This window comes from Daldinia caldariorum (assembly GCF_022478825.1).
Source record: "Daldinia caldariorum strain CBS 122874 unplaced genomic scaffold F4812scaffold_12, whole genome shotgun sequence".
Classification (NCBI taxonomy): domain Eukaryota; kingdom Fungi; phylum Ascomycota; class Sordariomycetes; order Xylariales; family Hypoxylaceae; genus Daldinia; species Daldinia caldariorum.
Genome location: NW_025953048.1, coordinates 196414 through 215692, shown reverse-complemented (window position 1 = coordinate 215692; position 19279 = coordinate 196414). Strand labels below are relative to the sequence as shown.

The 19279-nt window shown below is 48.0% G+C and overlaps 8 protein-coding genes across 8 annotated transcripts; 3 read left to right on the top strand and 5 right to left on the bottom strand.

Annotated features, from left to right (window-relative positions):
* Positions 1-1211: 1211 nt before the first annotated feature.
* Positions 1212-3853, top strand: F4812DRAFT_465669 (vacuolar sorting protein 1; the record flags this gene model as incomplete). The annotated part of the gene is made up of 5 exons (XM_047938466.1): positions 1212-1264; positions 1334-1468; positions 1543-3197; positions 3255-3339; positions 3404-3853. The coding sequence occupies 5 exons, from the start codon at positions 1212-1214 to the stop codon at positions 3570-3572; spliced, it is 2097 nt and encodes a 698-aa protein (XP_047788659.1). The 3' UTR covers positions 3573-3853.
* A 1904-nt stretch (positions 3854-5757) lies between these two features.
* Positions 5758-6509, bottom strand: F4812DRAFT_76065 (uncharacterized protein). The gene is made up of 2 exons (XM_047939390.1): positions 6181-6509; positions 5758-5838 (listed from the first exon to the last, which is right to left on the bottom strand). The coding sequence occupies exon 1, from the start codon at positions 6466-6468 to the stop codon at positions 6196-6198; it is 273 nt and encodes a 90-aa protein (XP_047788658.1). The 5' UTR covers positions 6469-6509; the 3' UTR covers positions 5758-5838; positions 6181-6195.
* A 569-nt stretch (positions 6510-7078) lies between these two features.
* On the bottom strand, positions 7079-8658 carry F4812DRAFT_76063 (CoA-transferase family III). The gene is made up of 2 exons (XM_047939389.1): positions 8458-8658; positions 7079-8395 (listed from the first exon to the last, which is right to left on the bottom strand). Exons 1-2 carry the CDS (start codon positions 8516-8518, stop codon positions 7257-7259), a joined length of 1200 nt encoding a protein of 399 aa, XP_047788657.1. The 5' UTR covers positions 8519-8658; the 3' UTR covers positions 7079-7256.
* F4812DRAFT_76111 (UPF0029-domain-containing protein) lies at positions 8440-10312 on the bottom strand. Its single transcript, XM_047939391.1, has one exon. The coding sequence runs from the start codon at positions 9643-9645 to the stop codon at positions 8800-8802; it is 846 nt and encodes a 281-aa protein (XP_047788656.1). The 5' UTR covers positions 9646-10312; the 3' UTR covers positions 8440-8799.
* Positions 10313-10517: 205 nt separating this feature from the next.
* F4812DRAFT_465661 (protein phosphatase 5) lies at positions 10518-12419 on the top strand (the record flags this gene model as incomplete). The annotated part of the gene is made up of 7 exons (XM_047938465.1): positions 10518-10667; positions 10729-10809; positions 10876-11311; positions 11364-11607; positions 11661-12022; positions 12078-12202; positions 12258-12419. The coding sequence occupies 7 exons, from the start codon at positions 10518-10520 to the stop codon at positions 12291-12293; spliced, it is 1434 nt and encodes a 477-aa protein (XP_047788655.1). The 3' UTR covers positions 12294-12419.
* F4812DRAFT_433743 (uncharacterized protein) lies at positions 12000-13051 on the bottom strand. The gene has a single exon (XM_047934665.1). It carries the CDS (start codon positions 12974-12976, stop codon positions 12545-12547), a length of 432 nt encoding a protein of 143 aa, XP_047788654.1. The 5' UTR covers positions 12977-13051; the 3' UTR covers positions 12000-12544.
* A 667-nt stretch (positions 13052-13718) lies between these two features.
* F4812DRAFT_433742 (Spt4/RpoE2 zinc finger-domain-containing protein) lies at positions 13719-15790 on the top strand (the record flags this gene model as incomplete). The annotated part of the gene is made up of 3 exons (XM_047934664.1): positions 13719-14789; positions 14887-15134; positions 15216-15790. Coding segments are annotated over 3 exons (1350 nt in total), but the record flags the coding sequence as incomplete, so codon positions are not given.
* Positions 15791-18552, bottom strand: F4812DRAFT_75975 (uncharacterized protein). Its single transcript, XM_047939388.1, has one exon. It carries the CDS (start codon positions 18296-18298, stop codon positions 16094-16096), a length of 2205 nt encoding a protein of 734 aa, XP_047788652.1. The 5' UTR covers positions 18299-18552; the 3' UTR covers positions 15791-16093.
* Positions 18553-19279: the final 727 nt, after the last annotated feature.

Here is a 19279-nt window from a genome sequence, read left to right as displayed (position 1 = left end):
CCCCACCCCCTCCCCCCCCCCCCCCCACCCCCCCACCCCACCCAGGGAGAGAGGAGGGTTTGCTCTGTCTTTTTCGTTGCCGTTCATGCGATAGACTTGTCAGCCGGGAAATGGCATTTATCACATTTGGCATTGCATATCCAAGGTAAAGGCATTCCCTTCTCATACGAAACGCAATGATGAGAGAGACACAGCTGGTTTCTAGGACATAATCACACCTAGTGCTAGCGATACACTCTTAGCGACACAATACAATACGAATAAATCGTTTAGAAAGATTACCTATTACCTCTGTTTGGCTTTTAGCTTTACTTACCCAGTATGTGTTACCATGTGATTTATTAAATATGCGGCCCATCAGCGGTTCCTCCATTTAGGCGTACTTAAACTACCTAATACCTAAAAAATATAACATAAGGTACCGATAGCCATAGAGATTGGTCAGTCAGGCAGCAACAAACGGATATATTCGAATTAGAATATTCGTCGTCATCTTTACTTCAATCTTCAATAGCTGACGTATGCTTGATCAGGCAGCATTATAAGATATTGTTGCCCCTGTTGAATTAGGTACCTGATGCAGTCGAAACCACCTACATAGTATGTGGCTAGTGGGTATATCGTGAATGCACGGACCAATAGGTTCGAAGTTGAGACCAATCCAGCCCATGTATGTACGTACTTGGGTCTTAGTCACATGCTACATGGTACCTTAGGTTAGGTACCTCTTGTGGCTCAACAAGGATAGGTAAGGCTACATAAAATTACATAAGGGGCGGTACGACGTAAGGTACCTACGTACTATGTATTGTACAATACAATACAAGTTAAGGTCGTCAAGTGCCACCCGTTGTTGCGCCTGGCGATTTGATAAATGTCCCTGAACCAAATTCCCTAACCTGACCTAACCTCCTGTATTTCTTTTTACCCTCTGAAACACAATACCTTTCAAGATTTTCAAGATAATTTTTCCCTATACCTTCAAAGAGCACAGTTGGGTTGTGTTTATTTGCGACAAGCTTTGAAAGCTACGTGGATACTAAAGAAACGACTCTACACTTAATCCCGACTTTAAAGCCAATCCCCCCCCCCCCCTCCCCTTCGAAGCGAGACTATCTTATTAAATAGCGAAGGCCAGACGAGGTGGCTTCAACTGATATCCCGACGTAAAGAAGTGAATTCGAACGTGAACATAACCTCAGGTACCGAAAATGGGCGACTCGCTGGTTACAACAGGGGGTATTTCAGATCCCGCCCTGATCAAGTACGTGTGATCTTGCGGTATCTGAATTCATGCGCGCAACTCGTTTTTTTGCTAACACCCCAACTTTAGACTTGTGAACAGACTGCAAGATGTCTTTTCCACCGTCGGCGTCAACAACCCTATCGATTTACCGCAAATAGTCGTCGTCGGAAGTCAATCTAGCGGTAAAAGTTCCGTGCTTGAGAACATCGTCGGTCGAGACTTGTGCGTCACCGCTCAAGCGGCCCCTTAAAGTTCCATCCCCACCCTTGAGGCTAACTAACTAACTCTCTCAACAGTTTACCTCGAGGTTCTGGTATCGTAACAAGACGACCCCTCATCCTACAACTTATCAACCGACCTGCTACCGCCCAAACGAACGGAGTCAACGAGGATGTCGATAGCTCTACGGATAAGGCAGCCAACGCGGACGAGTGGGGCGAGTTTCTGCACATTCCCGGGCAGAAGTTCTACGACTTTAACAAGATTCGAGATGAAATCAGCAGGGAGACCGAGGCCAAAGTTGGTCGCAACGCCGGCATTTCTGCCGCGCCGATTAATCTAAGGGTCTACTCCCCTAACGTCCTGACTTTAACCTTGGTCGATTTGCCTGGTCTAACGAAGGTCCCCGTAGGAGACCAACCGAGGGATATCGAGCGGCAAATCAAAGACATGGTTCTGAAATACATCCAAAAGTCAAATGCTATCATCTTAGCTGTTACCTCCGCCAATATTGATTTGGCGAATTCAGACGGTCTCAAGCTTGCCCGGGAAGTCGATCCCGAAGGACAGAGAACAATCGGTGTCTTAACGAAGGTGGATCTGATGGACGAGGGTACAGATGTTGTTGATATCCTTGCTGGGCGCGTTATCCCGCTCCGACTTGGATACGTGCCTGTTGTGAACAGAGGTCAAAGGGATATCGACAACAAGAAGCCCATTTCAGCATCCCTCGAAGCGGAGAAGAACTTCTTCGAGAACCATAAGGCCTATCGGAACAAGAGCTCATACTGCGGTACCCCGTACCTGGCGAGAAAGCTCAACTTGATTTTGATGATGCATATCAAGCAGACTCTGCCTGATATTAAAGCGAGAATTGCCAGTTCGCTACAAAAGTACTCGGCGGAGCTCGATAGTCTAGGCCCGTCAATGCTGGGCAATAGTGCGAATATTGTTCTTAACATTATAACCGAATTTACGAACGAATGGCGAACCGTTTTGGAAGGTAACAATGGCGAGCTGTCCAGCACGGAACTTTCTGGCGGTGCCCGAATCAGCTTCGTGTTCCACGAATTATATTCCAACGGTGTCAAGGCGGTCGATCCGTTTGATGTTGTGAAAGATGTCGATATCAGAACGATACTATACAACTCATCTGGTTCTTCCCCGGCGCTCTTTGTCGGAACTACCGCCTTCGAAGTCATCGTCAAGCAGCAAATCAAGCGGCTAGAAGAGCCTAGTCTCAAATGTGTTTCGCTCGTTTACGACGAACTTGTACGCATTTTGTCACAGCTTCTTACTAAGGCACTGTACAGGAGATACCCGCAGCTCAAGGAAAAGTTCCACAGTGTTGTTATCGGCTTCTTTAAGAAGGCTATGGAGCCCACCAATAAGCTTGTGAAGGATCTTGTCGCCATGGAGTCTTGTTACATCAACACGGCCCACCCTGACTTCCTTAACGGTCACCGAGCAATGGCCATCGTGAACGAGCGGTATAACGGCGCAAAGCCCGTTCAAGTCGATCCCAAGACTGGCAAGCCTCTACCAGCATCGGCTACACCAGCGCGTTCTGCTAGCCCCTCGTTGGATAGCCTCGATAACAACACGGGCTTCTTTGGCAGTTTCTTTGCCGCCAAGAACAAAAAGAAGGCCGCTGCCATGGAGGCTCCTCCTCCAACATTGAAGGCATCCGGAACTCTTTCAGAGAGAGAAAACATCGAGGTTGAAGTTATTAGTAAGCCTAACAAGACAGCTATTAATATTATATTACAATGCTGACGAATAATTACAGAGCTACTCATTGCTTCGTATTTCAACATTGTCAAGCGGACGATGATCGACATGGTCCCCAAGGCTATCATGCTGAACCTTGTCCAGTAAGTACCTATATATACGAGCTAAATGGTCTGATAAGTTGTAAGTTGCTAATTTTGGTTACAGATTTACAAAGGAGGAAATGCAACGAGAGCTCTTGGAGAATATGTACCGAAACGATACCCTGGATGACCTACTGAAGGAAAGTGACTACACCATCCGCCGGCGGAAGGAGTGCCAGCAAATGGTCGAGTCCCTCGGCAAGGCCAGCGAGATCGTCAGCCAGGTCCAGTAATGTTAAGGATCATGCCGCGGGATATCGAATAACTACTTTCTTGTCGGTCAGTTAGAATGACTATGGTCCCGGCTAGGCGCGACGTACCGAGCTACCACCGGAGCGTTGTCTTTATTATTAGTAGTGGTCGGGTTTTCGTCGAGTGTATGCCTTTCCTCTCTTCCTCCCCCCCTTTTTCATATAACATTAGTCACGTCACGTCATGTCATACCCCAACCCAAAACCCCTTTTAGACAAACGCAACGTTCCTCGGTAGATGTGATGAGAAATGGGCATTCCAATGAATGAAATACGGGATGATTAATGTACCTAGGATGAGAAATTGATTCTAAAAGCTATTTATTTTTTTTTCTCCTCTGGCGTCTCGTGTTTTGTTCTTGTGTATGTTTTTGGATCTACGTAATAGGTACCTAAAATACACCTTCTCCATCTGGCCAGGACGTGCTGGTCCGGCCGCTTGCTGCTTGCATTTGTAGTTTGCATGATACGAGATCTCGATGACAAGAACTAGGGAATAGGAATAGGGGATTCCCTTTTCGTTATTGTTATTGTTGCCATTACCATTATCATGAGGTGCGGTGCTCGATCCCGTCAGGGATCATTCTTCACCGAGGGGAGGGGAGGGGAGGGGATAGGCGCAAGCATTTGATTCTTGGGGGGGTTTTCCGGTGAGGCCGCGAGCCGGGTTAAATCGTACTTGCAAGGGCAAGTAAAGTTACCTGTTTAAGTTTGTTTCGTTTCTATTTCTGTTTATGTTGCTGTTTCGTTTTTTTTTCCTTTTCTTTAGGAGGTAGGTAGGAGGTACCTATGCACCGGCGAACACCGACGGGGGGAGGCCCGGGGTTGGTACGGAGGATCGGGAGATAGGGCCCGAGCGCGGAACGGGAGGTAGATCCCGAATCTGTGAACCTTACCTACCTCCTGGTACCTTACCGTTAGGTACCTACTATATAATGTAATGCAATGCAATGCAATGTAATGTGATGTACCTAAGGTCGCTGTGTGATTACAAAGATTATGTACCTAGGAGAATGCCTCGTAGATCTGATCCCACGGACGGATGGATGGATAGGTACCTAGGTACCTAGGTAGAATAGACGAAAGGGGGTCGGTAGGTAGGACTAGGACTTGGTCGGATTTAACGATATTGCAACGTTCAAGGCAGTGTATGATGTATATACTATATGCGTGTATATGCAGCTCGGTTCACTCGTACTGTGTTATAACTCCGGTTGTCTATTCATCTATTCATCCGTCTAGTCTAGGTACCTACATAGGTAGCTAATCTCTCTCGGCTTCTCGAAGCGTTACACGCTGACTAGCGCTTCATCCCACGTTGTTACTTTCCGCTACAATGATAATAATAATAATAATTATTATTATTCTTATTACTATTGTCTTCTATCAGGTACATAAGGTTTGGTTCGGCCACCGCTTCCCCGGAGAGGCCCCTGCTCTCGTGTTTCTCTCGGACTTATATATCAAGCTAGCCAGGTAGCTACCTAAACTAAGCTATATCCCCACGCAAGCACATGCATTGCATTTATATTTTTATACCTACCTAACCTATCTACCTACCTAGCTCATCGAATTTTCCGAAGGGTAAGGCAGGGGAAGCGGAGGTGGGGGGCATAGCTGAAGATCCCGGGGTAAGGATTTTGAGGCTGGCCCTCTGCCATGCCATGCCATGCCGTGCCGTGCCGTGCTGCAGGACAAGGGCAGCATATGCGACGGCCCGAACGGACTGACGCAGGGGACGAGATAGATGATAGATAGTTACATAAAAAGGAGATCATATACAAGGTATCTAGGTACCTAGGTGTGTACCTGAGATCTGACAGGTTTTAGGTTTGTTGGGGGGTCCTTCAGGAGTGTCTTTTTGGGGTTTAAGATTCGAGGGCAGAATGTGGAATGTGTAGGGATAGAGTGAAGAGAAAAGGGGGAGATAGTTTACACAGGAAGTATGTATCTCGAAACTGATTAGAGTAATCTTTAAGTTGCAAAAGATGACATATCGTAACATGGGCCGTTGAGTAAGAATTGAATGTAAATAGCAGAAGTTTAACTGCTTAGTCTGACGATAATCACACGTATTAGAGCTAACTGGCAGTGAGAAAGTTGGCGTGGGTGTTAGTGAGTTTTACGTGAGTCCCTCGTAAGTTGTAGTTATTCCGCCAACCGTTTTTGGGGGCCAAAGAGGGAATCTCGGTGTAGCGTGTAGCTGTAACTCGGCCGGAGAGCTTTACCTACCTAAGGTAAGCCAAGTCTGGGGACTTATGTCAGTATCCACAAGCCTTACGGGAGCAGCAGGTGGTAGGATGCAAAGTCATGAGGTACGTATAAGGTTAATCGTGATATGACGCCACGCCATCTCGCCTACGCGATGTATATATAGTAAACTGCCGTCCCCCATGGGCAGTCTGTCCCGATAAAGACGGTTAATACCGCTCGCCCCATGGCAGACCATAATCCGTCGGTAGCCGGGCGCGGCTTTGATTGGAAGGAGAAGAAGAAATAGGTTGGTGAGGTGTAGCCGTAGTAGGTATGAAATTGGAAAATGGGAAGCGGGCCGGCCGGTCGAGAGCAGGGTAGGGGAGGGATAACTTGCATTTTACTTGCATGCCTAGGTGTGCAGTGCGTGCTTACACACACACCGAGCACTGAACCTGGTAATATAGCTAAATAGTAATATGTATAACCCGCCCCTGGTAAAAAAGAACAGAATGGGACGGAAGAGGGAGAGAAAAAAAATAAGATTGCTGCATGAGATGACTTGGCGGTCAAAGAAAAAAAAAATGACAACCCGTCTTGGTTCCTTACTACATGCCCACGACGTGGAAAAGGCGCCGGAGAAACAAAGTCGAGTACCTGATTTACACGTAGAATGACTGGTCATTCATATACATCATTAGGTACTTGTTACCACGCCCTTCGAGGCGGTGACACAGGATAAGAAAATGGCTGTTTTTGCCTCTAATGCGGAAAATCATGTCGACATGCTTGGCTGCTTGCAGGGAGATTTTTCGCTAATTGATTTATACCGTGGGGGCCGCAGTTCTTTAACCCTATCTCGTCCGTCTGAGACAGCTACACCGCGAGTCGACAAGATATATAAGTCTTCACCATAGTCCAAAAGGTAGCTCGAGTTATGGTGATCTTCATCTGGCCAACCCAATAAGCGAGTCAAAAGAGGACGATTGGATATTGCCAACAATCGTTCTTGTCCGTACCCTCTTAACGAGTCTTCTGAACAATAATATGGCGGATATGTCAAGAAGCGACCCGCCGTCTCCTCCCCCGGCGCCGCCACCAAGTCCGAGCAAGACATAGATATATGATTGATATATGCTCATATCTTCTTGGAGGTGAGACTTTTGTCCCTAATAGAAACCTCTAAGAGCCAGATTAACTCATATTTCTAGTGAAACTAGTTATGTACCCCTACCGGGCTGAACGACAGACTCGAATGAGGTGCTCGATATCGACTGAACAGGGACACCTTCTTGTGTTCATCTGACGGAGGCTGATGAAAGCGAACGGAATCTTCGGGTCATATTTTAGACTGTGGATGGAGCTTTGATAGTCAAGATGATGAGAGGCAGAAACCGAGAGGCTTTGAAAATAATGGTTAGATAAAAGGACCTAATGTATGCCATAGATTAAACCTTTTTGAGAAATCATCCATCATAGTTTAGATTTATTCTTCAATATGAAGCCGCCGTCCCTAGTGTCGAAGTCTTTTCCTTTCTTCCATCCAAGCCAGTCTTTAAGGGCTTCTTCACCCCCTTGACCTGGGATGAGAAATGTGCCACTGTAACCGCCTCCGGGGATCCCAGGACCTTGCCCATGAATACTCGGATCCGTACCTTTCTGGCTAATAGCCAGACATGGCGTTTCGCGTAGAGTCACGGGTGGGCGTTGGTCACCTTCACGATTGTTGTCCATTTCTAGTTCGGAATATTCCAACACGGGAGTACAGCAAGAATCAGTGCCATCGAAGATCTTCTCCCACTCTGAGCGGGTCTTTGATTTGAAGATGGTTTCGAACTCTAGTCTCATTTCAGGCCATGACGCTCGATCGGAATGTCGTTTCTCCCATTTTTGGTTGCTTAAGCCTAGGCCTTTGATAAAGACAGCATAGAAATGCGGTTCTAAAGCTCCTACTGCCATGTATTTCCCATCCTTCGTCTCGTACGTATCATAATACGGGCAGCCTCCATCTAAGAGATTCTCGCCACGCGGATGATTGCCATATGGTAATTTGAGCCCTTGCCGAGGGAACGTGGCGAGATGGCTGGAGCCGTCAACCATGTTTGCCTCGACAATTTGCCCCTTTCCTGATTTTTCTCTAGCTATAATAGCGAGTAGAATGCCTTGAAATAATGAAGCACCTCCGCCAGCAAAGTCTGCCAAGATATTTTGTGGTGGGTATGGCTTATCCCCACTGCGACCCAGCAGAGAAAGCACTCCGGACACAGCGAGGTAATTGATATCGTGGCCAGCCATCTGAGCATACTTGCCGTCACGGCGAAATCCTGTCAGACGGCCGTAAATCAGGCGAGGATTTATGACACACAGGATCTGCGGGCCAATGCCCAGCTTTTCCAATACGCCAGGGCGGAATGGATCAATTATCACATCAGCAGTCTTAGATAATTCCTTAATAAACTCGACACCATCTTGGGATTTTAGATCCACAGCTATAGAAGACTTATGTCTTGTAAGTATATCCGGTGCCGGGACCGCTTGACCAGCAGTTGTATGGCGATCAATCCGAAGGACTTTGGCGCCAGCATCTGCTAGAAGTAAGCCAGTATAAGGTCCTAATTATGTATTAGCCTGCCGGATTGCCGATTACTTAGGTACCTATAGGAGCATGACCGACCCGGTGCTAAACCAGCAAATTCAAGGACTTTGAGCCCCTGAAGTGGTGGGGGGCCAACCATTGTTTCTGGCTGCGAAAGTTGTTTAGTGTTCAATCGTTGATAATTCCAGAAGTATTTACGTCGTTGAGGAATGATGATAATGACGATGATATTTAGCGGCCAGATGTTGTGTAAGCTTCCTGTTTGCTGTTGATGGGTAGAAGAGATCCTCGGTTGTAGGTATAACAAACATCTAACAAAACGTGGAGAACCGAGGTCTCTACCTAATGCATCTCTATGCAGGCCACAGTGTGACAGGATGTTTAATTGGCACCGTCACGTGTGTCCTCAACTCTTGACTCTTAACTCTTCCCTGGTCCCTTTTTCTTGCTTTGAGTTTCAGGGACCAACCCAGCTTTGACAAACGCATCTCTGGCGGTTTGGTTAATCAGGGCAAAGCGGCGAGGACCAAGTTTATGTCCCCCATACCATCGAGTAACAACCACCATCACGTCCCAGAGGTCCATCAACTGCATGAGATGTAAGACCCGGCCGCCAGCTGCAGTCTCGCCGTCGTCGTTGCAATCCTGAAATGTGGTGTTATTTGGGCCCTTTATGCGCCATGCTGTGATATTGTGCGTGGCAGTTCGAACTTTCTTGTCAGTAGATAAAAGGTGCTGAAGAAAGGCCTCGGCTTCTTCAGTTGACGAAACCTTGGCGCATCGGGCAATGAAAGTCGACTTCAACTCAACAAATGGATCTGACATAATCCACGGGGGTTCTTGCATGCTGATCTGCTTAGAATCTGCTGCAAGTTTAGCGGAGAGTTGAGGATTTGCGTCATCTTCATGGGGAGCATCCTCAGGTTGGGACTCTGTAGGAATCTCAGACTCAAGAAGCCGATTCAATTCCTCGATTGCATCGAAGAGGCAGACAGCTCCCGGTTGGTAAACTGTGCTCACGGCCTGGCAGAATAAAGACAATTCCCGGGCTGCATCGCCACGCTTTCCATGCTCGCCAGTACTATTAGTACCTAGAACAACGGGAGGCACTGCGGGATAGGTAGGGGGAAACTCGATGCGGAGAGAGGATGACTCGCCGGGTGGTGATAGGACATACACATTGGCTTCGCTCGACGACGGTACCAAGCAACCTTGGCCATAAATTGAGTTGATGGCCTCAATCTCATCCTGAAGCTCTTCAGACATGTTGCTCCTTTCACTTGCAGGCTCATGAGAAATTCATACAAAATACAGGGATAGGAATAATGATGAGGGAGATGGTCTGGTTATGAATAACGATTATAAACCTTCACACTGTGTGCCCTAGAAAGTAAAGGCAGATAGATTGTGATGAGGCTGTGAGGGTAGCGTGGGGGAGCTTTACTACAGCTTAGTACGAACGGAGGAATATATGAACGTATGAATGTAACTTGGGAGAATGGGCGTTTGAACATGGAAATGTGTGCTAATGAATCAAACTAACATTATGTAACTGAAAAGTACAATCCCGGTAATAAGCATTATTCATCTTTCCCATGAGGATTCCTCTAGATACACCCCAGCTTGAAAGAAAGACCCCAAGGGTTGGCCTAATAAAAAAAAAAGTTTTGACTTTATCAACTTATCGATAGCTGCTAGAGGCACCTAAGTACCCACATACTATGTAATAACTTTATTCTAGACGTTCGTGGAGGACTCGAGAAATCGATAAGCTAGAACCTTACTCAACTCAGAATCTACCTAGGAGATACCTAACCTTATGTAGAACCCAACCCCACGCCGGTTCGCCCCTCCAAATTCCCATGTCGTAAGCTCCGAGTTCCCGACCAACATCTTTTTTCTCCAGAAGCGCCGAACTCGAAGCTTGCTTAAAAGCACATACAACATATATAAGAAATAAAAATAAGAAAATAGCAGGTGTCAGCGCTATTAAGTTTAGCTCCTGTCAATACCTTCCGGCTTAGAAGTTTGGGTATTATCGCTTGTAATATCTCCTCTATTTTTCCTTGTAGAACCTACCCATCTCGTTCGGCTTTCCCTTTCCGGCTTTCTTCCACCGTCCTAATAAGCCGTTAAGCATGGCATCTGCCGTAGATCAGGCAAATGCCTACAAGAATGAGGGTAACAAAGCTTTTGCGGCGCACGACTGGCCAAAAGCCATTGAACTTTATACTAAGGCTATCGAGCTGAACGATAAAGAGCCGACTTATTATACGAATAGGGCTCAAGTTGGTAATACCCTATTCAAGCCTTGAACGCTCGCGTGACTGACCTTCATTCCTATCCTAGGCGCATATCAAGTCAGAATCTTACGGCTATGCTATTGCTGATGCCACAAAAGCTATCGAGCTTAACCCCAAGTTTGTAAAAGTACTTAATATACATATCTTCAGTTTTGGGGTCGCTCCTCGTCAGTGCTGACCTGACCGAAATTAGGCTTATTTCCGCCGTGCTGTCGCTTCTGCTGCTATCCTAAAACCTAAGGATGCCGTACGAGATTTCAAGAAATGTGTCGAGCTCGACCCCACGAACAAAGATGCCAAGCTCAAGCTTGCCGAGAGCCAAAAGATAGTGCGGCAGTTAAACTTTTATGCTGCTATCGACGTAGGGGACGAGCCCTCTGCAGCAGAGGGTCTCGATATCGCATCTATGGCCGTCGAACCAGACTACGACGGTGTAGAGCTGAAGGACCAGATGACCCAAGAGTTTATCGACGACATGATCGAGAGGTTCAAGAATGGAAAGAAGATACACAAGAAATATGTCTACCAAATCATCATTGCGGTGAAGAATATCGTATATAATGAGCCGACTATGGTGGAGATGGAGATTCCGGAAGATGTGAAGCTTACTGTTTGTGGCGACACACATGGTAAGCTAAATAACATAATGTTCAACCGAATGGAGACTAACCTTTATTATAGGGCAATACTACGACCTAATGGAGCTTTTCAGGCTAAATGGTCGTCCAACAGAAAAGCATTGGTACTTGTTTAACGGTGATTTCGTAGATCGAGGTTCTTGGTCAACAGAAATCGCCCTATTGCTTTACGCTTATAAGTGGCTGCGTCCGAACGGGATGTTCCTGAACAGAGGTAACCACGAAACCGATGATATGAATAAGGTTTACGGCTTTGAGGGAGAATGCAAAGCCAAGTACAACGAACGGTATGCCATCAATCGTATTTTAAGGCCATCTGCAGATTCTAACTGGATTCTAGCGTGTTCAAGCTGTTCTCTGAAAGCTTTTCTGCGCTGCCGTTGGCAACTCTCATCGGTTCGAAATACCTCGTCTTACATGGTGGCCTGTTCTCAGACGATAATGTCACTCTGGATGATATCCGAAAGGTTAACAGGCATGCTCAAAGGCAACCTGGTCAATCTGGCCTGATGATGGAAATGCTCTGGACGGACCCTCAACCGGCTCCTGGGCGAGGTCCTAGCAAACGAGGAGTGGGTATGCAATTCGGACCGGACGTAACGAAGAGGTTCTGTGAAAAGAACGGTCTGGACGCTATCATCCGCAGTCACGAAGTCCGTATGAATGGCTATGAAGAGGAGCACGATGGAAAGTGTATCACTGGTAAATGATCTTTTGAGTCGTTAACTCGATTACTATTTTGCTAACTAGTTCCCAGTCTTCTCGGCACCGAAATACTGCGATCAAACAGAGAACAGAGGCGCGTACATCAACATCGGTCCCGATTACAAGTTGAACTTCCACCAATTTGACGCCGTCCCTCATCCTCCAATTCGGCCGATGGTGAGTCCCTAGTCCAAGCCGCGAGGCCAAACATTTCAGGCTAACCCCTTTTTAGGCGTATGCAAATAACTCGCTTATGTCGATGATGTAAGAGGCATTTTGGTTTTGGTGTTTCCAAATGGTGATCTTGCATTGGACGGGCGGCTTGATGGTGGCATCTTGGCATATATGACACTTGAACGTCAGGGAAGCATAGGCGTTGCGGGGATTAGGTAGGAGAGGAAACTGGATATACCATTAGGGCGGTACCAATGGAAATGTAGTTTGAGATTAAGTTTTGATTCCTCGGCGTGTTGGTAATGGGTTGATATGGTTGATATGATGGCCTTCATCCATTAAACTTCAACCAGTCCATAGCTCATCCTCCCCATCTCTCCCTACTAAGGCACCAAGCCAATCAGAACACCCTCGTATCCGAAGTGACGAGTGAACGCCGTCCTGATAAGAGCCTTGCCAGGCCGTGATAGCTGCAGCGAAGGCTCCTAAGTCGTCTCGCGGGACTCTTAGCCAGCAATCCTTCCCATCCACTTTAAGGATGTCTAACGGAATTCCCATGCCTGTAGCGCCTAAGAATTGCTTCAGGGCAGATGTACACTTAGATCGTACTTGGAGAGCATCTAATACACCTGGATCGGCCGAGGCATTGAAAAGCTCTAGATGCGCGTAGGAATAACGCGGTGCTTTGATACTAATTGCGGCTAGCTCGTGAGACTTTTTGACCTTGGCAGCTGCATTCTGCGTGCCGGTCATGGATATATCAGCTTCTTCGGTCATAATGCCTTTAATGCCTTTAAATGTATTGTAGTTATTCTTTTTGTCTTTAATATGATATGATATGGTACGGGATTTATTTTATTTATTATTTACCTGAATTAAAAAGTACTGGGGTACTTCTCTTAATATGGATGTACCTAAGTACATTCGGATAGTTGCATGCAAAATGCTCTTTCCAGATCTATGAAATCTAGTGACTAGAAAGTAATATTTTCAGGTGCTAGACTTAACCTAAAACAGACAGTTGTATGATTTCCAACTAGATCTTCTCTTTGATTGGCTTCAATTTTTGGAAGGAAGTTTGCTTGTCTGTATTTTTTGAGGTATTCTATTCACAGTTGTACTTTGAAAAAGTGAATTGCACCTGCTACAGTGACAGGAAGTAGGTACCTATGTAGCACATGCAGGATCACCCTGGGCTGCCCCCCAGATTAGTATTAAACCCGGATAATTCCATACACTTTTATTTATCCGAAAACACATACCGCATCCCACATTCCACGTGACATTGAAGCAAAAGTTGTATCAAACCGATACTCATTTAACCGGCATAATGAACAGAGCACAACAGGGCAATAATAATGGGGCGCAAGCTCGTCTAGCTAGACAGTGCGCTAACCCTGCAATTGTCTCTAGCTCAGGCGCTGGTGGTAATGTTCCTAGCAACAACCTTCCCAATCAAGTTCCCTTTCAACTTCCCATTCAAGCTGTTCCCGGCGGACAACACCATTTTTTTCAAGAAGCTGCTGCCAATCAAGGAATTGCAATCCAAGAACCTCTAAATCAGCACATTCCGAACCAGTTTCCCAATTTCGGATTCAACCCGGCTATCAATCCGGGTTTGGTTCCGGGTTTGGTTCCGGGGCACAATTTCAATCCAGCCTTCGTCCAAGGCTTCAACTTCAATCAGGGTTACTATATCAACCAACCCAACTATCCCTTCGGCCCCTTACCCATACGTATTCCCTGGAATCATTTCAATACTTTAAACTTTAATCAATTCGGGTTCAACCCGGCAACTCACGCCGCCTACGCTATCCCCCTAAACACCTCCAACATCCCACTCTTTATCAATAACCTCATCCTCCTAGGATACGTTCCTCTACACTTGATCGCCTTGTTACCCGTCGCAGGTCAGCAGCTTCCTGATTTTCAGTTGTTTCATAACGATCTCGACCTTGCCAACGAGGATTGGCACTACAACGGGGGCTTGTTCGAGGAAGAAGAGATCGCGCAAGAAGAAGAGCTTCAGGACTCCGAGGTAGACGTCGACAGCGATATCGACCTAGGCTACTACTTTGACGAACCTGGTCACGAAGAAATTGTTCCTGAAGTGATTCCTGAGGTCATTCCTCAGGTTGTTCCTCAGGTTGTTTCTCGACACGGCGAAGAGGTTAGAGGTGGTCCCGACGATCAGGTTTCAGCCACAGCTCGTGGTTCTACCGAAGATTCCGACGAAGAAACAAAGGACAACGAAGAGGACGAGCCCGATAAAGATTGCGACCAAGACGATTCTAAAAGCCAGGACGACTCCGACGATCGAGACGATAACAATCAAGGAGCTGCCCCGTCAGCAAGTTCTGATAGCGAACACTCTGACCACCAAGGTTCTGACGGTCAGACCTCCAACAAGAAGACTTCGGACGGTGAAATCTCCGACCCCAAGACTCCTGACAACCCTGGATCTTCTGGTACTGCCTCCAAAGAAGCTTCCGAGATGGCTTCTCAGAATCTGGCCAGCATGGTAATTCCGCCTAACCAGTGGCGATACGCCCGCGCGTGCATGGTCTGTTCCATTATCATGACGCAATCCGTACGTATTTTCATAACGTCGTGTTCCCCTTCGCACTTATCCTAACTTGTTTATGTCTTGTATCATTAAAAATGCTAACCTAGATTAATCTAAACAGCACTTCCGAGCCGACGGCTGTCCCAACTGTCCCTTCCTAGACCTCAAGGGATCCCCCGAGGCCATTGAGGCCTGCACCTCGAGCCAGTTCGAGGGCACTATGTCGTGTTTCCAGCCGCGCCGTTCTTGGGTCGCGCGCTGGCAGCGCGTCGATACCTTCGTCCCCGGTACTTACGCTATCAAAGTAAATGGTTCTCTGCCGGAGGATATCAAAGTTGCCATGGAGGACCAGGGGAATACGTACATCCCGTAAGTGTTTTTTTATATATATATATCTTGAATCTTGTTGCTTGAAAGTAGAAGTTAACCTGTTTTCTTCTTTCTACGTAGCCGCGACGGAAGCGCGCTCGACATCGACTAGACAGCGAAGGAGGGCGTTACCGGGCAGGGTGGGCGTGCTGCCAAGCAATCTGCTCAGAACGGGGCCATTGCACAGGCCAAAGGCAAGGGCAAGAACCAAAAAAAGAATGCCCAGAGGAAGAAGAAGAAGCAGCTGCAGAAGAACAGTCGGATGGGAAAGACCGCTGAGCAGCATGGAAGCGACCAGCAGGGTCAGGGTCAGCAGGCTGAGCAGAACGCAGCTGAGAAGACGGATGAGGTAATGGTCGACATTGGTTCTAGCATTGCTTGAGATACCAGACGTTTGCGTTTCGGTTTTCTGCACAGGTTTGAGTTCATTCTCCCTGGCTTTGCATTAGGAAAAGGTCGATGGTGGTACACTGCCATCGTCATGGTTCGGTATAATCCGGTATGGCATCTTTCTACTTATAGACCTGGCCTCCTTATACATACTACTACTCCCTAAGGGTTATCTCCCCTATAATGATTGTCATCTTGGCCACGAGTGGTCATTACTATCGGAGTTAGTTAGGAGGTAGTTAGGTAATTGCATCGCGTTTGCATTATGTTCCTTGTTTCTTATGTTGCGTGCTATTTCTCGTGTTTCGTTCGCCCGCTATTAGGCTAGGTCAGGTTACGTGCCTACTTACTTTTTCCGAGTGATGCCTCTTTACTTACATGCACAGAGTCAGTCAGGCCACTTGTTAATTCACAGGTTTTTCGTTATTCTTATTATCATTATTGTTTTCCTTATAGCACACTTTAACTAACCTAGTCCCCCCCTACCTGAAATATCCCTTACCTTAGGTTAGGTACCTAGGTAGGCACATAAGGCATATACTAAACTAAACCCCTAGGTAGGTAGGTAATCAGATGAACCCTTTCCGCCTCATCTCCACCGCCTCCGGGTCGTCGGTAAAAAAGGGCGTGATATTGGCAGTGGCTTTAAACCGCTCCCACTCCCGCTCCCGTTCTTGCTCTGCGACACCGGCACCGACACTGATGCCAGCATCCGCATCCGCATTCGCACCCGCGTAGCAGTCGATTATGTCCTCGATCTCCCGGTACAGCAGTGTGTCCCGCGAGGGACGGTAAACACTGCTGCTGCTGCTGCTGCTGCTGCTCTGGCGCGGGTGGTCGAGGTCCTGCTGGTAGTCCGGGTGGTTGTAGTGGTGGTGTCTGCTTGCAATACGCGCTATCAGGGGAGCTGGGTATATGTCGCGAGGCTTGTGCATGTCGGGAGCGGAGTACGGGGATACCGGGCTGTTATCCTCGTCGTCGTCATCGGTGCTGTTAGTCAGGGAGCTGGTCCGCTTGTCTGTTGTCCAGGAGGAGTCGCTGGCGGGCTTGTCGGCTTCTTGACCTTCGTCTTCCCCTTCTTGTTTTGGTTCCGTGGTATACTTGTAACGGGCGTTATCATTGTGGTTGGATTGTGTGGGGGGGGGTATGGGTATGAGGTTGGGGTTGATGCCGAACGTATCCTGGCGGAAAGGAAATACCAGGCCGAAGGCTTCGGGTTGGGGATTGGGAGGGCGAGGGGGAGGGGGAGGGGGAGGAAGGTGGTTATGGTTGTGGTGGTGACGTGCCGGTTGGGTTGACAGGGAAGTACGCCAGGTTAACCCGTCCCTTTCGTCCTCGTTGCCGGTCTCCTCACTACTGCTACTACTACTACTACACCTCCCCCCGCCATTCCCACCCGCCCTCTGCCGCGCTTCCACGATCTGCCGCCTCTTCCCCCTCGGCGCGGGAAGCAGCTTGAAGTTCCCAACACTAAATCTCTTGTCGAAATGAGCGGACTGTCTCCGCATACCACCACCGCCACCGCCATTACTCTTACTCCTTCCGCCGACGGGGACGTAATTCGTCTTCTTCTTCTCCTCATCATCCCCACCCTCGCCCTCGCCCTCGTCCTCAGTACTAGCAGTAACGCCGACGAGAGCGTGCAGGATATCCAGCTCCGCGTCCTTGACGGCCGTGGTCGACGGCCGCAGCGACGACCACGACGGGCCGAAGAAGGCGCTCTCGCGCGGACACAGCGCGTCGTGGCACGCCGCGCACAGGTTATCTTTCTTCTCGCGGTCCGTCGTGAGGGTTGCGTGGCACCCGCGCCAGGGGCACGTTTGCGGGGGCGAAGGAGGGGAAGATGGGGAAGAGGGAGAGCGGGAACGGGAGTGGGAGCGAGGGAGAGCAAGGGGGTTGTCGGCTACGGTCGAGGGGAAGCGAGAACGCGAGGTGGGTGATGAATTTAGGATCAGGCCCGGCGCCAACTCGCTTCCCGGGGAGGAGGAGTTGGATATCGACGACGGCTTGGGCTTGGGCTCGCGGTTGAAGAGCTTGGATACCTCGATGTCGGCTGCGGTTCTGCTGTTATCCGACACTCGTGAGCTACTATGCCCCTCTGAAAGCTGACTAGTGACAGTTGAGGTGTTGGTGGTGGTGGTAGAGATTGTCTTCCCCGGCAGGGGAGATACTCGTCGGTTAGACTCCTCGCTGTACCGGATGATAGGGCCTCGGTCCAAGCTGCCAGTGGGGTATATTTGCATCATCCTGGAGCTAGGAGATACGGCAAGGTCCGTTGTAGTGATGTCCTTGGGCGGTTGCCGGTCGTCGCTTGGCTGCCATTGCGGCTCACTAAACGACGGGGCCAGGGGACTAATCCTATTGCTCCTCGGGCTCATGGACGAATAACTGAAGTTCGGCACGGGGCTCTGCGGTGTCTGGCCGCGGTCGCTCAGCTCATAGTGCCTCTGGCTCCGCTCCTGCATCCGCCTGATCTGCGCGGCGTACTCTTCGTCGGACACCATCTCCTGACCACGCTTGTCTACGCGCGGCCTATCCGGGTGATGCGTGCCTTGGAAGCTGGCGATCCAATCTTGCTGGTCCCCCTTGAACTTCCCTGATGATGTCTTCTTCCCCTTTCCCTTCCCCTTCTTCTTCTCCTCAGGACTCTTCTGTCGGAAGCTTCCCAACACCCTCGAAATCAAGCCGGGACTACTATTGGGCCTCAAGACGGCGGAAAAGCTGGTTTTTCGGGACGAGCCCACGCTTCGGTGACGGTAATTTTCCTGTACCATTTGTTCTCTGTTTCTCCTATTCCCTATTCCCTATCCCCTGTTCCGTAGGTAGTAGTATTCTCGATGGCAAATGTACCTAATCTTTCCTCCCTTCGTATTTCCCTATTGAAAATTGATATGAAATACCTATTGTATGAGAATTAAATATTAAGTATTAAAATGATGATATATAAAAAAAGAAGTAAAAATTAGAAGTCGCTATGCTACTAGGAATGGATATGCTATGCGTTCATCAATACCAAATCATGGCGTCAGTAACGGGTGGCAAGTAGAAATAGTGAAAAGTAAAAAAAAAAAAAAATTAGTTCTAGAGTCAAGCGGCGACAGGCTGTCGGGAATAGGTCGTAATTCATTAATGACGGCGTATTTTTTTTGTTACGATAAACCAAGTGAATTTTGGCGTTTCTTTGAATAGCATGTCGGACTTGCATGACTCCTTTCTTTCGTCACAAGGTTGATTATGGCGGTGCTACGATTGTCTGCTATTGTGAACCACGAGGGAGTCACAATGAAACATTGCGCTTTGTACCTCGGACTTCTTGACCCCTTAACCAACGCATTATGATTTACATCAAAGGGGTAGCTGCCCATTGTGTAGGTGCTGAATGAATAGACCTGTACTTATCGGTGTCGTCAGGGGGTTAGGTGACTCCAGTCTACACTGACATAGAACTAACCTAGGTAGTTTATTCGGTATGGAATCTTTTACTAATGTGTTGCTGTGTTTTCCAAACAGCTGTAGCCTGTAGTAATGATATTACTTCCCCTTTCTCCAGTTTTCGAAGTACAGTTAACTGCCAATACCCGGCTTGGATTATCATGTAAATCAGACCTATTACGATGAATATCAGTCCGAAACTACCTCCTTGGGTGAATAATCATCTCATACTCTTGTAGTTTGGCGCTATCATGTAGTGTCATTAGGTCTTCTCGTCTTGTCCAACTTGCCTTTATGAAATCTACCAATACGTCACCAGACAA

Excerpts from the sequence above, each read along its gene's own strand:
- F4812DRAFT_76065 (XM_047939390.1), bottom strand. The coding sequence starts at position 6,468 with ATGACCAGTCATTCTACGTGTAAATCAGGTACTCGACTTTGTTTCTCC.
- F4812DRAFT_76063 (XM_047939389.1), bottom strand. The coding sequence starts at position 8,518 with ATGGTTGGCCCCCCACCACTTCAGGGGCTCAAAGTCCTTGAATTTGCT. Across the intron at positions 8,396-8,457 it reads ATTTGCTGGTTTAGCACCGG|GACCTTATACTGGCTTACTT; the intron begins GTCGGTCATGCT and ends ATACATAATTAG.
- F4812DRAFT_76111 (XM_047939391.1), bottom strand. The coding sequence starts at position 9,645 with ATGTCTGAAGAGCTTCAGGATGAGATTGAGGCCATCAACTCAATTTAT.
- F4812DRAFT_433743 (XM_047934665.1), bottom strand. The coding sequence starts at position 12,976 with ATGACCGAAGAAGCTGATATATCCATGACCGGCACGCAGAATGCAGCT.
- F4812DRAFT_75975 (XM_047939388.1), bottom strand. The coding sequence starts at position 18,298 with ATGGTACAGGAAAATTACCGTCACCGAAGCGTGGGCTCGTCCCGAAAA.